Here is a 16,357-nt window from a genome sequence, read left to right as displayed (position 1 = left end):
CTCTTCCAGGCATATGACACCTCTAGAGAGGCTAACGAATCAGAACTATTTCAGGTCTAACACCTCAGACAAGAGTCCCTCAATCTCCTGGGTTTCAGCTTTGTCATAATTATGCTCTGGATATGTTGTCAAAATTGTGGTAATCCTCACCAACTAATAAGGAATGATATGATAAGAATGAGATTGTGTAGATATAGGACTTTAATGCACAATGGCAGGAATATAAATGAGCATGACCTTTTGTTGGCATTTTGTAATAACATTTAAAATGTACATACAATTTGATACAGAAAATTCTATATCTAAGAATCTATCCCAAAGAAATAGTCCCATAAATATGCAAATATATACCAAGATTTCATCACAATTAAAAATAACCTAAACAGCCACCAACATGGGACTAGTTAAAAAAGATATAGGGCCAGGTATGGTGGCTCATACTTTGGGATGTCGAGGTGGGAAGATTGCTTGAGGCCAGGAGTTCAAGACTAGCCTGGGAAACATAGCAAGACCCTGTCTCTACCAAAAATAGAAAAACTAGCCAGGTGTGGTTGTGCACACCTGTAGTCCCAGCTACTCAGGAGGCTGAGGCAGGAGGATTGCTTGAGACCAGGAGTTTGAGGTTGTAGTAAGCTATGGTGATGCCACTGCACTCTAGCCCAGGCAACAGAGTGAGACCCTGTCTCAAAAAATAAAAATAAAATAAAATAAAAAGATATGGGGTATTCATATAAGAAAATTTATGCATCCACTAAAGAGAATCATGTACTTTATATTTATTGACTTGAAAATGGAGGCTCCATGACGTGCTTTTGAGACAAAAGAAATTACAAAGCAGTATGGTTGATATAATCCTATTTATGTGTAAATGAAATAAATCCCAGATCCCACTGTGGTCCAATCTCAGCACAGTGCCACATTCACAGAAATAGCCTAGCAACCAAAAGGCATTACAAAGCAATTTCAGTCTTTGCTCTCAATTTTCAGAAAACATTAAAGAACATGCAATTCCTAACCCACAGCATCATATCTTAAAATAGCCTCTTTATCCCACCTTTTTCATCTTGTTCTCTTCCTCTCACGTTATAATAGCTCCTGAAGGCTTTCTTCCCACAACGCCCTTTTCCAATCTCAACCAGAAACTTCACAATGATACCCAAATTGATCAGCCACTTCTCTTTTGTTCCTCTTTCCTCTTCCTTTGGTTCTTCACTGAAAATCTGAATAATAAGATGGGAAAAGAAGAAAATGGTAAGTGAACAAAATATCCTTCCCAGGGAGTAGAAGGAAAAGAGATTGAATACGCATATACTACAATGTCTTAACCTTGCAGCAAATGCAGAATTATTATTCTGGTTTCTACTGTACATATACACAGAAGTGTCTGCAAGGACGTTGACAAAATTCTTAACAATAATTATCTCAGTTGGGATTTCCCTGTGAATTTTGCTTTTGACTTTATCTCTTTCCTTATATCTGTTTGAATTATTCATGATGAACAGGTTTTGTTTGTAATCAGAAATTGGAAGTAAACTCATATCAACATGTAAAAAAAAGGTTGTAATGATGTTCACACAGAATAATGGAAAAAACACATGATTTAAGTACAAAATACATGTATTTTAAATAAATACAGTTAGACTATCTCTTCCTGTTTTCAACATTAATAAGTTCCATTATTTTGAAATCATTTTAATTACTCATACATGTTAGAGTTGGTTAGTTTCTTAATAACAATCAAACACTCCCCTACATTGCTTAATTTGTTATTTTACTACCAATGAGCCCTGCTTAATTTGTAAACCCACTAGGTTGTGACTTGTACAGCATTTAGTGACTTGCAAACAAATGTTGAACATTTCAAACTATTGTGATTCTTTTCATGCATTTGCTCTGAAAGCCATCATTTTTAGGGGCTCTTTGGTGAATAGGGAGTTTATATATATATATATATATATATATATATATATATATATATATATACACTATATTTTGATACCTCCACATAGCCCTGTACCTCTTTCCAAATATATATCATTTACTTATTTTTGAGATTCGTGAGCCCGACAAATTTCCCTCAAAATCAAGGTGCCTGCCTGTGCAGGTCCCAGCATTCTGACTCATGAGTCTTCTCTTCAAGGGGGTAATTCTGAAGAGGAGTTGGTGACACATCCCCGATGGGGCCCCGTCATGCAACTGATAATAACCGGTACCAGGCGATCAGCACTCCTGGCTCCTGAGAAGTGAGTTTGTCACTCTGACTTCCCATCCAGTACTGCCAAATGGCACCCTTGGTTATGGCTGAAAAATCTATCCTGGGAGTTTCAGAAAGCAGAATTTGTCACCTAACAACTGCATTTACACTGCAATGTTCTTTCAGCGTTATAATTAAATAACTGAATCAGTTCTAGTCATAGACCACTTAAAGCAGGTCTCTTTATGAGGAGAAAAGAAATAACTGCTGTTTAGAAATCCTAAAAGGATCTTGAAAAATTGGAAAAAGTGATTGGAAACAGGCTCTAGTAGGCTGGCTACAAAACAGAACATTCAGAGGGAGAAAAGTACCCAAAGTAAGTGGAAAATGGTTGCCTTTTTGGCTCCAGGAAGGGACTATACACTGTGATATTATATAAATATTCAGCAACATTTTAATAAATTTAGCAGGGCACATCTTTTTGCTTTCTTTTTATTCTAGAAAAGCTTATCTTTTTGTCCTTCAGAGTCATTTGAGTAGCCCTCAGTTACTTGAAGATGGGTGAGTAAGCCCATTGAACTAGAGCTATGGTCTAATGCAGCGGTCCCCAACCTTTTTGGCACCAGGGACAGGTTTCACGGAGTACAGTTTTTCCACGGAGGTGTGTGGGGGTGGAGGGGAGGGGACAGGAAAGTGGGGAAGAGGGGAGGCACGTGGAGCTCAGGAGCTCAGGTGGTCATGCGAGTGACGGTGACCAGCTGTAAATACAGATGGAAGTTTCACCTGTTTCTCGGCTGTTCGCCTTCAGCTCCATGGGCCGCTTCCTAAGTTTCATGGAAGATAATTTTTCCACAGACGGGAGGCAGGGGGTGCTGTGGAGCTGGGGGGGGCGGGGCTCAGACAGTGATGCACAGCCTGGCTCCTAGCTGACTGGTACTGGCACGTAGCCGGTGGGTTGTGGACCACAGGTCTAATGGGACCCCTTTAGCTCTCATTTTTTAGTCTGACCTAGGAAATGCTGCTTCACTTTCTAGTAGGAAGTAAATCAACTTGCCCAGAGCCCAGGCTCTTCCAGCCCTAAAGCAAGAGCTCCCGTGGGGTCATCTCTTCCCCAGGGAAGCATCTGCTGACTTTCCTCACTAGAGGATTCTCCTTTTATGTAATTTCACCTTGTATCATTCCATTGTTGCCTCATCACAGTTGTTGCTTTGCATTGACATTGTTATTCTTTGTTTAATATTTCAATCTTACTCTAGGCTTTCAGCAACATTGTAGCAAGGACCCTGGTTCTGTTTGTTCACTGTTACATTCCTACTGCCTCACACAGCATTGGTACTCAATAAATACAGTATTTGTCGAAAAGATAAGTGAATGAGTTAAGAAGACCTCCTTAGCGTTGCAACAATCAAGGTCCAGGGACAGAGAACACAACAAAATGTCCAAATTAGAGTCAACAACAAGGTAGAAAGAGATGGGGCCAGTAGACTGGTCCTGGATTTGAGTTAGAAACAGAACGTGAGATAGTTCTTTAATTTCTGTGTGACAAGCACTAGAACCAGTCTTGACCTAACGCACCTGGGAAGGTCTGTCCTAGGACCTGGCTGGGTATATAATGAAAGAAACCATCTCTATGCATGGAAACAATGAGGGCCTCAGCCTTATCATGGTCTGAAGCTATCTCAACTGAGCAACGGACAGGAAGTGACCTTCCCTAAAAGGATTGTCTAGGTCAGGAAGGGACTCTGTCAGAGCAGAGGGATTTACCCAGTCTCACTGCCACGTTCCTGAACAACATGCAGTGTGTGCCAACTAGAGTAGGCAATATTCTGGAGTAAAATAAATAAACTAATGTATTACTGCCTGCTGCTTCTTCTGCTGGAGGAACCTAACAGGTTTCTGGGTCACCTCACCACACATAAGGTCGCTTCAAATGCAGTGGCTGGTACCCCACTGGACTCTCTCCACCTTCCATTCACACAGTGATTTTCACCTGAACACACCCTAGGGGAGATTAGCCTCCCTATGAAAGTCACCAGATGAAGGATATTTTAAGTGTAAAGTAATACATACTCAAAAATTCAAACAACATAAATAGTACAAAGAAAAAATATTATTTTCCCCTATTCTATCTCCACTTCAGAAGTAAACTATTAGTGCTTTAGTATGTGGCCGTTCAGATCTTCTTCAATATATAAATTTTATATATTAGTATAAGAGTAACATCATAACTTAGCAAACAAACTAATGCAAACATAAAAAAAATACATAGACGAGACACATCAAAGAGAGAGTAATACATGGATTCCTCAGGAAACTATGTGCTTCTCGAAGAAAAGAAGCATGCCTTACTATGTGGTAAGTCCCCAGGGCCTAGTACAATTACATGATAAGAGCTTACCAAATATTATATCAATGAATAAAGGAATGAAAAAATGCTTCTAATAAAGATCTATCTTTTCTTAGTTTTAATGTGAACTTGAAAAATATGCATTTTATGTGTCTATTTATATAGGGAGATTTCTTAAGCATCTACTATATGCCAGACTTTGTGGCCCTTATGGCCAGAAGTTGAGGCAGGTACCTAAATAACGATGACAAATAGAGATAAGGGCCACTGGCAATCAGTGGGAGTCAGAGACCATTTCTAGAGAATAGTATGAGTTTAAAATCAAACAGTGGCTTGCTGGTAAACCAGCTCTTTGAGGTGGGGGTGCAGGAGAGACTTGATTTGTAGTATATATGGATTTTCATGGCTAATTTCAAGCTACCAATGTATTTAACAATTGGCTCTCTTGAGCGAATGCAAGACTTACGCATTCAACATACCACTGAATGAGAGCGTGTGAGCCCAACTTTTAGAAACCCCCTTTCTTCTTCTATCACCAAGGCCTTCCAACACCACATCATGTCAGATACTGTACCCCTCCCAGGCACTCTGCAAGTAAAACAAAGTGTTCTTTAGGAGGTTAGGCAAGCAGGGATTGGATCCATAGAGAATGACTTCTGAACCTAATTAAGCATGCAGAAAACTACTCTATCCAGTTGTACATGCTTCATGTCTATTTTTCCTGCCCTTGAGGTATTCACTCCTTCCTCAAAGACTTGTTTTCCCTTTCCATTGCCTAAGCTATGGAGTTCTTCAACAATATTTCCAACCCAGTTTTGTTGAAAGAGCCAGACATCTCTCAGAAAGATAAGGAAAACAAGTGGAGATTGCATATTGTAAGTAAGGTTTAACTCTAACCAAGTTCACATCCCCTAAGGCTTCAATATGTGTATTTAGATATCAAATTTACAAGCAGGCATATGGGACCTGAAGTATAGGGGGTGAGTCAGAGCATATTTTAAGAAGTATTAGACACATGTTAAAATTACATTTTTCTTTGGGGCCAGGAAACAAAGTATGCCAGCTGTGCCATGAGGAGTTATCATTTCAAGATCCTGTTTTGATTGCCCAAGTGAGAGATAATATCGTGCAAATTTATAAAAGAGGGGCCTTACAGGAATTAGTCAATATTAGCCTGAAGTGTTTTTAGTAGGATTATTTGGCTTTGGGCTTCACTGTTTAACAGAAACCACGAAAAATAAAATAAAACCAACCAACCGAAAAATCATAGCCACCTCTTTGGGAGTTTGAAATGTATTTTTCTAAGTAGAACTTCAACCTACAATATTCTCATTCATCAGACTCAGACTTGCAAACCAGTGTGAGATTCTAATTTTACACTCAAAATAAACCATGAAAACTAGTATGTCAAAAGAGGTCCCTTGGAGAATTAAATGGTGCCTTTGATGATCAAAATAAAGAAAAGGTGGTGTATCATGGAGACAAAATTTAATTCAACCCAGTTAAGGTCAATACAATAGTATTTCTTGTTTAAATTAAGAATGTCAATGCACTATCCTTGAAAATTAGCAGTACATTCTGCTTTTTGTATGGAAGATTTCAGACATGGGGAATTGTTAAAGTTATTACTGGCATGAAAAAGAATGCCATGTTTTAAGAAGAAGCATAAAGCATCAAAACACAAAGGCTGAAGCAAGAAAGAGCTCAACACGAGAAAAGGACCCAAGCAACAGAGGAAGGCTGGGTTAAAGGTAGGGATAAGCTTTCACAGAACATTCCCAACCAGGGCTGGCTTCAGGAGTGTGCCACCAGTGCAGCCTCACAGGGCTCCATGCTCACAAGGGCCCTTTGCCTGGGTTTTCATGCTCTGTGGTTGTCACCTTGAAATTCTTTATTTTATCTTTGAATTTGTATTTTAAAAATGAAGTCTAATAAGACAACGGAGCATGTGCTGGTGGCTTGGAGCCTCAGCCCACAGGAGGGCCTATCTCTTGCCACTTCCCTAGGGTATGTTCTCAGCCACCAACTCCCTGGTCTCTAAGGCCATGCCAACCTCCCCTTCCTGACCCTTCCCAGAGATTGCTGCTGCCCTCTGGCCCCTGCTGGAACCTGGGCTCAGGAAGGGTCCGAGTAGGGCCAGTGTGTCTTAAGCCAGGGCATGGTAGTGTCCATCCTCCCTCTGGGATGCCAGTACCACAGTTCATTAGGCTGGTGACTTGCATCTTATATTTCATATGATGAACTGTATGTGTAGGATATACAGACCTCAGGATATTTCAGAAAAAGTCCTTGGCAGTTTCTTTCATTCACTCAATCAATGTCTGTTACAGGCCAGGTATAGTACTAAGCCACTGAGGATACCTTCCAAGAGGGAGCTTAGGGTCTAACAGAAGAAAAAGGAGAGGAAAAGAGAAATGATGTCAACACAGTGTTATAGCTGAGGAATAGGCAAGATATAGTAGTGCCTCAAAGAAGAAAGTGATCCACCCTGGGGCACCTAAAAAACACATCAGAGAATTAACCTTGATGATAAAGGATGAGGGGTAGTTTGCCAAGCATGAATATGGGGGCAGGGGGCAACTCAGGCAGGGAGGGCAGTAAGTGCAAAGATATGACAGAAAAATCAGAAACACATGCTTGGAGAACTTTCCAGGGACATGCATTATTTTTCATAAAGACTGAGAAAAGATAAAGAAAAAGGGAATAGAGAGAGAGAAAGAAGAAAAGGAAGAACGGAAGGGAGGGAGGGAGGGAGGAAGGAAGGAAAGAGAGAGAAAGAAAGAAAGAGAAAGAGAGGCAGAGGGAGGGAGAGAGGGAGGAAGGAAAGAAGAAAAAAACACAAAAGGACTCAGGATTGCTAGTGGTCTGGAGTTTTAGTGTGGAATTGGAATCTAATTAAAAATCAGAAGCTATCTTTTAAAATGGAAAACTAGCATACAGATTTTGGGATAAGCTGGGTGAAAAACTTCATTTTTACAGAGTGAAGTTACAAAATGTTCAAGGCCTCCAGGATAAAATCAAAACTCCTTTTTGGAAGTGCGTATCTATTTGTGTTTGTTCGATATTCTAGCATCTTACCCTCCTACCTAATTCCTTGACAAATTGCCATTCCCCATTGTGCACAGACTTGGTGGAGTAAGGTCCAAGAATGAAACTGTTACTGTACTACATTTTCTATGTCCCATTTCTTGGCATTTCAGATCTCCTTGGGTTTCTGACCATTGCCAAGCCCTTATACTCAAGCCTGTGAGAACCATAATGTTCTTTTAATAACTTCTTTTGCTTAGATAAACCCAGTCCATCTCAGTGGCTTTCAATCATTTTGACTGAGTGTATCAATTTTTGACTGCTGTTGTCACAAATTACCATACATTTGGTGACTTAAGACTTAAAGAATACTAAATTATGATCTTCATAGTTCTGTAGGTCAGAGGTCCAACACGGATCTCATTGGACTAAAATCAAAGTGTCGGCAGGGCTGTGTTCCTTTCTGGAGGGGTGGAGGGAGAATCCAGTTCTTTGCCTTTTCCAGCTTCTAGAGGCCCTCATTCCTTGGCTCATAGCACCTTCCTGCATTTCCAAGTCAGCAGTGGTGGATTGAGTTCTTCTCACATTGCCATCTCTCTAGTTCTCTGCAGTTTTGATAAAGGCTCTCCTCTTTATAAAGGTCTGATGTGATATGATTAGACCCACCTGGAAAATCAGGATACTCTCTCCATCTCAAAGTCTTTAACCTTAGATACATCTGAAAAGTCCTTTTCTGCCATTTAAGGTAACATATTTGCAGGTTCCTAGGATGAGGGCTAGAACATCTCTGGGGGCCAGTAGTCTGCCTACCAGATGTAAACCTTGATGCGATGATCAAGGTTTACATCACCGTGGTAGGATGGGTCAGAACCATGTTGTGCGCTGGTGTGATGCCTGGAGAGGAGCACAGCGTCACATCTGGGGTAGTGCAGCCAAGATGCCCAAGTCTGAGCAGGTAGAATCATTGAACAGACCGAGACTGAGGGACATTGTATAATACAAATGAATACAGAATTAAATACAGAATGCAGAATTTAAAATGTCAAGGCCATAGAAGTTATATGTTAACAGAAAATTATAGGTAATTATTAACATTTTCTTTATACTTGTATGAATTACTGGACATTTTTATGAGGTTTTCTAATCAGAGGAAAATAAAATGTACTTTTATTTTGAAGGTAGTCTTAAACCTCCATAATTAAAACTTATTTGCAAAGCTTTTTGTGTCTCTTTGTTTTTCACAAATGGAAGGACTAAAAGTACAGTATGCCTACAAATAAACTCATGCATACAAGCTACTCATACTTAGGAAAGACACAGATATATAGACACAAAGTCATCACTTATTCTAAAGTATACGTTTCAATAAGTCCTAAGCAATGACCTAAAGTTGTCATTATATGCACTCAATTACATAATCAAGTACTTAATTACATTAATAGTCCTAAGCCTTGTAAACCAGCAGCTCAGAAAAAGAAAATTAAATCCAGTGACATTTGTATAACACTTCACAGTTAATAAAGTTATTTCACTAAATCTTCAGAATCACATCACTTGGCTGGTGGTGTTCTCACATACGAATCAATTTGTGCCCCACCCTAGACCTCTCCTCCTCATGAGACCGGAGCCAGCAAAGGCCTTCTGTCACTGGATGAAACTCACGAGAGTATATTAGCAATCAAACAAATCAAGAGTGGGAAGAGAAGGAATATATTTAAATACTTTTTAAAGGTGGCTCTTGTTTTTACTTTTCACCTTGGGTTACTGATGCAAGCAGCTTGTGGTCGTGATTAGTGCTTGGCCTATTTTCTAAATCTACTTCAGAGAGAAAGGGCTCTGCTCAGAGATCTGTAGGCATTGATGTTGACCATCAGGGTCTTGTCTCCATTCCTTAATCCCAAGAAAGAGGCCTGAAACCCATGGATGTGGGAGAAGTGAGACGTTACATAAAAAGAAGGGAATTAAAATCTAAGCAAAGTAAATAATTAAAGCTATTTCCCCCCAAATCAAAAACCATTAGAAGATCAGTACCCTCATGGGTTAGGTAAAGGTCAATCTCATTAATAATGAAGCATATGCCTTTGGAATTCTAGCTGTGGAAACTAGAGCTGAGCAGCTAACTAGTGCCTACTTTTGTGAGTATCTCATCTGGTGAGTCACGTATCAGTACAGTTTGCAGAAGGAATTTTGTCTTCTGGATACCCACCTGCTCATTTCTTATTTTTGAGTGGCTTTCAGCAGCCTTCTCCTCCTGATTGCTCTGTTCATGTTGTGATTTTTCATTAGTTTTAACAGATCTGCCCTGTTGCTGAGGGAATTCAGTCTTCTCCTGTGTTAGGAATCTGTGGTTATCACCACAGGGGAAGAAAAGGGAAGGGAGATGCCATCGCATTTGCAGATGGTGGTGAGGGGAGAAAAGGTTGTTTCTGGATCAATATCCTAGAGTCCAGGCTATTCCCTGAGCCAACTGCATAGACTGTAACTTGGAGGAAGACAGAGCTGGAAGAGCATGAAACTGCTCTTTACCAGAAAGGGGAAAAGATAGACCTGGAGGGAGAGAGGAAAATATGAAGGAAAGGAGGCAAAAAGCTATGCACAGAAAGACAGAGACAACCAAGATCCCTGAAGAGAAACTTTAGAGAAGAAACAGGTTTATTGGTAATATTTAATAAGAAACTGTCTTCTGGGTAGGTAGGAGAACCCTTATGACAGCAGATTTACATCTGTTATTTTACTGTCAATATATGAGAAAGATAAATGGGCAAGGGACTAATTTTTCCCCTGTTCCGAGTGCCATGGCATCCCATCATCACTCAAGTGAGACCGGGAAGCTGGCACGAGGCTCCCAGAAGTAAACAGTATCACGGTTAATTGCACAAGTTTGATTTAGGCAAAACTGTATTGGAAACCTGGCTTTCCCACTTAGTGGCTATATGACTTAGGCAAGTCAGTTAATCTTACTGAGTCTCAATTTTATACACTGTAATGTGTTAATAATTTGACTTTGTGAAAGTTAAGTTAGAAAAGTATATAAAGCTCTTTCTTAGAGCAATCTTTAAGTTACTGCTAAATTCTGAGCAATAACTAAACAGAACTGTAGTCTTGGCTTTTATTTTTGCTTTCATAAATTTCTTAAGTACAGAAGGTAAAAGATTGGTTATGTAGAGAAATCAGTCAGGAAAGCAGTCAACCTATTGTTAATTGGGATCGTGTTAGACTTTGCCTGAAGCCTTTGCAATACCCGAGGTAGTGCTGGTACACAGTGGGGCAATGTTACTCACGTAAAACACATAAACTTCTGCATCAGAAACACCTGTCATAATGCACATTCCTGAGCCCTGCCCAAGACGTCTCATCCAGAATGCCTGGGGTCGAGGGCAGGAATAGGCATTTTAAACAAATTCCCTAGATGATTCTTCCTACACACATAAGTTGAGAACATGTAACTCAATCTCAAAACACAAAACTGATTAATTGATTGATTGATTGAACAAAAAAAATTTATAATTCTGGTCCCAGATGCAAACAATCTCCATCTAGTTTTGCATCTTTTTAAAAATCTTTCCCCAAACAGAAGCAATATATTAGAATTATTTTTTAAAGGAGAAGCGGTGAACAAAAAAAGCCAAGGGTTGCTGAGATATCTATTTCAAAACCACAGAGACCTCCTCTTTGACATTTCAAAGGTCCTCAATGAGCCTGTAAATTGAATATTATACACCTTCATGCTCATGAAAATCCTTTCTTCTGAAGAGCTGCCTCCCACAAAGCAGGAGCTATCCAGTAGAAGCTTATAGCTCATTTATAATATTGATGTACCACTCTCATTTAGCTCTCTATCACTCTTACAACCTGTGTCTGTGTAATAGAGTCTGGCTTCCCTTTTGATGTTTGTTTGCTGAAAGCTTTCAAGCCACATCATTCCCCTCTCCTTCTGCCCCATAGCTGGACAAGCTGTTCAAAACACCTGGGTGCTCCCTCCTCTGGCACCGACAGGACATTCAAATCATGTTGGCCCCGGCACATGTGAGGGAACCCCCACCCCAGCCCTATGCACCCATTGCCATAAAACTTCAAGACAGTCACCCACGCCTGCTCTCTCAGGCCATTTTTGGAACTGCTTGGGAACTCCCTAGAAAACCTCATTATGTGAGTAGTAAGCCTCTTAGTATGTGTGTGACATCATTAGTCTAGACACTGGTACCAAAATTTACTGGAGGAGGGGTTCCATCTGTGTCCACAGAGGGCCCTAAACCATCTGAAAAATGGCAGTAACCTTTTAATCAGCCTGAGTATCTGAAGTTTCCCTGTCCAGTCTGCCCATGGCTGAAAGATTCAATTCCCCAATATGCTGCATACTCCCCACATTTTCTTTCCTATCTGATACTTTTTCTGGCTATGTAATATTGATCATAACAGCATATACATCTAGCTTTGGCAGACTATCCACTGTCAATGCTAAATAAATCTTCGTTAATAATAATGGAGGTTAATGGACCAGTTATTTCAAATAAAGCTGTACAAGTCACTAAAAATGATATGTGGGCAATGTGTCACTAAACTACCCCCATTCAGGATTTATTTCATACTTATAAAAAAATACAGCCCAGTTTTCTAGCTGCACACAACAAAATGGAAACAGAGAACATTATCACAAAGTGATGTGAGGTTTCTTAACAAAAGTGTATTCTTTTCAATATCCAAAATCACCATCCATGACTGGTTGTAACACAACTGACATTTTTATCTGTAAAATGTGGAAATAATTCTGTGAGAACTAAAAGTGTAAGCAGAGAATATTTAAATATGCTCACATACTTAAAGAATATCTGGTAAATAAAATCTAAACATTCCATTGATAACCCAAATTAGATCTCTAATCTTTGCATCAAATGAGCAAAATCATCATTTGTAAATAAACAGCATGTGTTCAATGTGATTATATCCTATTATTTCTTTTGTACTTGTCCTATAATAATTAAGGTAATAAATCCAGAATAGCAGTTTTATATTATGATATTACCATCTTTTTGTGGGGATTTGATATTAAATATGACCAGACAGCCAGTCCCAAAATGTCTCCTTGGCAAGGCTTCACTTCTTGATTCCCATTCCATTCTATTACATTCCCCAAAAGGACATGCTAACTAGGGACACTTTGTTCACCAATCGGCTATTAGAACAACAGTGGAAAAAGTGATAATTCTTATTTCTGTTTCAGAGATATCTTATCAAGAGTTGATCACTCTATTTTTGGGCAAGAGATAGATTTAAATTCTTAAATATTGGCAAACTAGCTTCCAATTAAAATTCAGATTGAACATAATCATTTACTATTTTCCCTCCAGAAACCTCATTAGGAAGGCAGTAGAGATATTAAAATATATAAATCCACGAGTACAAAGAAAAGAGGAAAATAAATGACAATAAAATTTTGACAGCTTGAAATCAGATAGATGAGCGCTTACTAACTTAGGAAACTAGAAAAAGCCTGGAACAGTTTTGGGGTGGGGGAACCTCCAAGATAAATCCAGAAAAATGCAGATATTATACACTGTATATTACAAAACCATAAAAATCTTCAGTAATTGGAGGCATCAAGTACCTCTGAAAGTGGGGGTGGGGGTTCAAGTGAGGTTGAAAGCCAGAAGCCCAGATGAGAATCTATATAAGAAACAATTACACCCATAGATCCCTTTCCCCAGCCTGCTCAGGCAAATCACTACTTCTTCTCCCACCATGAAAGAAAACAAAATGTTTATTCATTGGAAGGTTGAACCAGAGAGACTCTATCCTCATCTTGCCACATATAATACAGAAGAACTGTACTAAAAACAGGGAGAACATGCCAAATGTGAAACTTCCACCTCCACCCCAGCCTCTTTTCACACTTAGCCCCAGAATGCTGGCAGGAACTCATGGCCCTCAGGCATGAAACTGGAAGATTCATATATAGGGTACTAAACTGAACCAGTATAAAACCCTGCAGGTACTGAAGCTGGGGTTCCTCTAAGAAAATACCTCAGCCAGCTTATCTTCAAGTAACACTCACTACTCAAGAAGGCCCATCCACTCATTCTGAGCTTATAAACAGTCTTCTTTGGTACCTTAACCATAAACACACAACCAAAAAAAAAAAAAAAAACACTGAATATGAGAAAGATCTATGATATAAAAGACATAAACCCAAACAAAACAAACCAAAAACAGAAAAAAAGAAATTAAAGAGACATTGAGTGAAATGTAAGGAACCATCAAACAAACAAAATTCACTAATCCTCATAATTCCAGAGAAATAAAAAAGATATAGCATCCACAAAACAGGAAAAGGAGGCTATAAAAAAACAATATTTAGTGAAGAAAAACAAACTCTTGGAAATTAGGGAAAAATAGCAGAAATGAATATTTTAATAGAAGGGATGGCAGATAAAGTTTAGTAAGTCAAATAGAAAGTATAACAGATACCTCAAGACAGTTCAAGAAAATAGGAAGAAAGATTAAAAAATGGAGAATCAACTGAGAGGTCTAACAATATTTTAATGGAATCTTCAGAATGACAAAAAAACACAGAGAAATAGAAATTATTAAAGGAATAATTTGAAAATGTATCAAAACTAAAAAATTAGCTAAGTGGGTCCAAATTGAAGGACCCACAAAATGCCCAGCACAGTGCCTAAGCAAAGATCCACAATAGTTCCTATAGTCAGGAAATTTTAGAAGTTTAAGAACAAAGACAAATTCCTAAAATCTTGGCGGGGAGGGAGGGGTAAAAAACATACAAGGATCAGTAATCAAACTGACATTGATTGCATCATGATATTATTAATACAACGACTTGGAAAATAACAAGTATATCATTAGAAACTAGAAGACAATGGAGAAATGCCTTAAAAACCCAGAGGGAAATGACTTTCCATCTAACTATCTAGTCAAATAATCACTTAATTATGAGACTAAAACCAAGACAGTAAAGTCTTGAAAAACTTCTCTCTTATGAACACTTTCCTAGAAAGCAACTACAAGATGTGCTCCATCAAAACAATGGAGGAAACTGGGCACGGTGGCTCACGCCTGGAAGCCCAGCACTTGGGGGAGGCTGGGGAGGGAGAATTGCTTGAGGCCAGGAGTTCAAGGTTACAACAGACTATGATCCTTCCACTGTACTCCTGCCTGGGAGACAGGGTGAGACGCTGTCTCTTAAAAAAAGAAAAACAAAAGAAAGAAAAATGGAAAAAACCAAGAAAGAGGAAGACATGGCATCCTGGAATCAAAGGGTCCAACACAGGAGAGAGAAGAGAATCCCCAAAATGGTAATAAAATGCTATAGTCTGAATATGTCTTCCAAAATTCGTATGTTGAAACTTAATCGCCAATGTGATAGTATTAAGAGGTGGGATCTTTAAGAGGTGATTAAGTCATGAGGACGGAGCTCTAATGGATAAGATTAGGGTCCTTATGAAAGGGCTTGAGAGAGTGGGTTCACTCTCTTTCCCTTCCATCTTCCTCCCTTCCAGAGGATGCAGCAACAGGCAGCACCTTGGAAACAGAGAGGAGCTCTCAACAGACATGAAATTTATCGGTACCTTAATCTTGGACTTCCAGCCTCCAGAACTGTGAGAAATAAATTTCCATCCTTATAAATTACCCCGTCTGTGGTACTCTGTGGACTAAGACATGAAAGGAGATTCCTTGATGACATGTGACATTTCTTGAAGACCTAGCGATCAGCCAGTCCAGACTTGAGAGGAGAGAGAGGGCTATAAGAGAGATGTTTTAAGGAAAAAAATACACCATAGGTTACCTAATGTAATTTAATATATTCAGAGGACACTTGTATTTCTGGCAGAGAGTTCAAGAAAGAATTAATGGTATGACAAGACCCCAGACCATAACCAAGACCCTTTTTTGTTATGGCAAGTTTCATCATCTGTGACGGATATATCTTGCTTTTACTCTGTAAGCTTGTATCTTGCTCCTGCTCTTGTTCTGTAAACCTGTCTTGTCCTTCCTCAATAAACTTTGTTTCATTTGCCTTGCTTTTAGTGTGTCTGGTCATTCTTTGGTCAAGAGCTCACCAAGAACAGAGAAGTGACTACGACCTGACAATCACAACAGCATAATGGCACTGAAGGGAGGATTTGATGAGATGACATATATAAAACATGCAACACAGAGCTGGGCACGTGGGGAAAATTCAACAAAAGTTTATTCTCCTCTTTTGATTAAAAGCACTTGAATACCACATTGCATTTTTCCTCCCCACTTAACTGGGGCAACATCAGTAGATAAGCACCTGCTCTCAGGAGACCAGGAAGTCTCCTCTGGTAAGACTTCCAAGTGAATCATTGAAAATCTTGAAAAGACTTCTAGCAATCAGTGGCATTCTGTGGAAGTTATTAGGGGTAAGATGGAAATAGACTTTGTCAGCTTTCTTGATGGCTTTACTTCTTAATGCTCTTTGTTGTATTACTCTCCCTGGGGTATTTGCATTTTAAATGAGGATTCCAGAAGTTAATACAAAGGAATTAGCATCCAGTTGAATTTTAATCAATCCTGTGTTTCACTCCCCTTGACCTGCCCCAGAAAATATCAGTCTTCATGCAACATGGCCTAACTCTTCTGAGAATTATCCACAGAATGCAGACTCTTCAAACAACAATGGAACGTAGGTTCATCATTCCTACAAGGACTGCAAAGTTCAAATGAGAGGAACACCATGCTTAGACTGCTCAGAGCCTTGTGATAATGAGACTGCTGTTTTTTATGAACGAGAGTGTAAAAATCATTTT

General features: G+C 39.2%; 1 protein-coding gene across 2 annotated transcripts in view; it reads right to left on the bottom strand.

The window, feature by feature from the left end:
• Positions 1-838: 838 nt before the first annotated feature.
• LACC1 (laccase domain containing 1) overlaps positions 839-16,357 on the bottom strand; it is a 69,846-nt gene continuing 54,327 nt past the window's right edge. For both annotated transcript variants that reach the window (XM_045567228.1, XM_045567227.1), the window contains one exon: positions 839-1,220. In XM_045567228.1, the coding sequence (XP_045423184.1) occupies positions 1,166-1,220 (55 nt within the window). In that variant the 3' untranslated portion in view covers positions 839-1,165. The remainder of the gene's footprint in view (positions 1,221-16,357) is intronic.

Source organism: Lemur catta, chromosome 13 (genome assembly GCF_020740605.2).
Source record: "Lemur catta isolate mLemCat1 chromosome 13, mLemCat1.pri, whole genome shotgun sequence".
Classification (NCBI taxonomy): domain Eukaryota; kingdom Metazoa; phylum Chordata; class Mammalia; order Primates; family Lemuridae; genus Lemur; species Lemur catta.
Note: the sequence above shows the minus strand (reverse complement) of the source record. Positions and strands in the feature narration are given on the sequence as shown.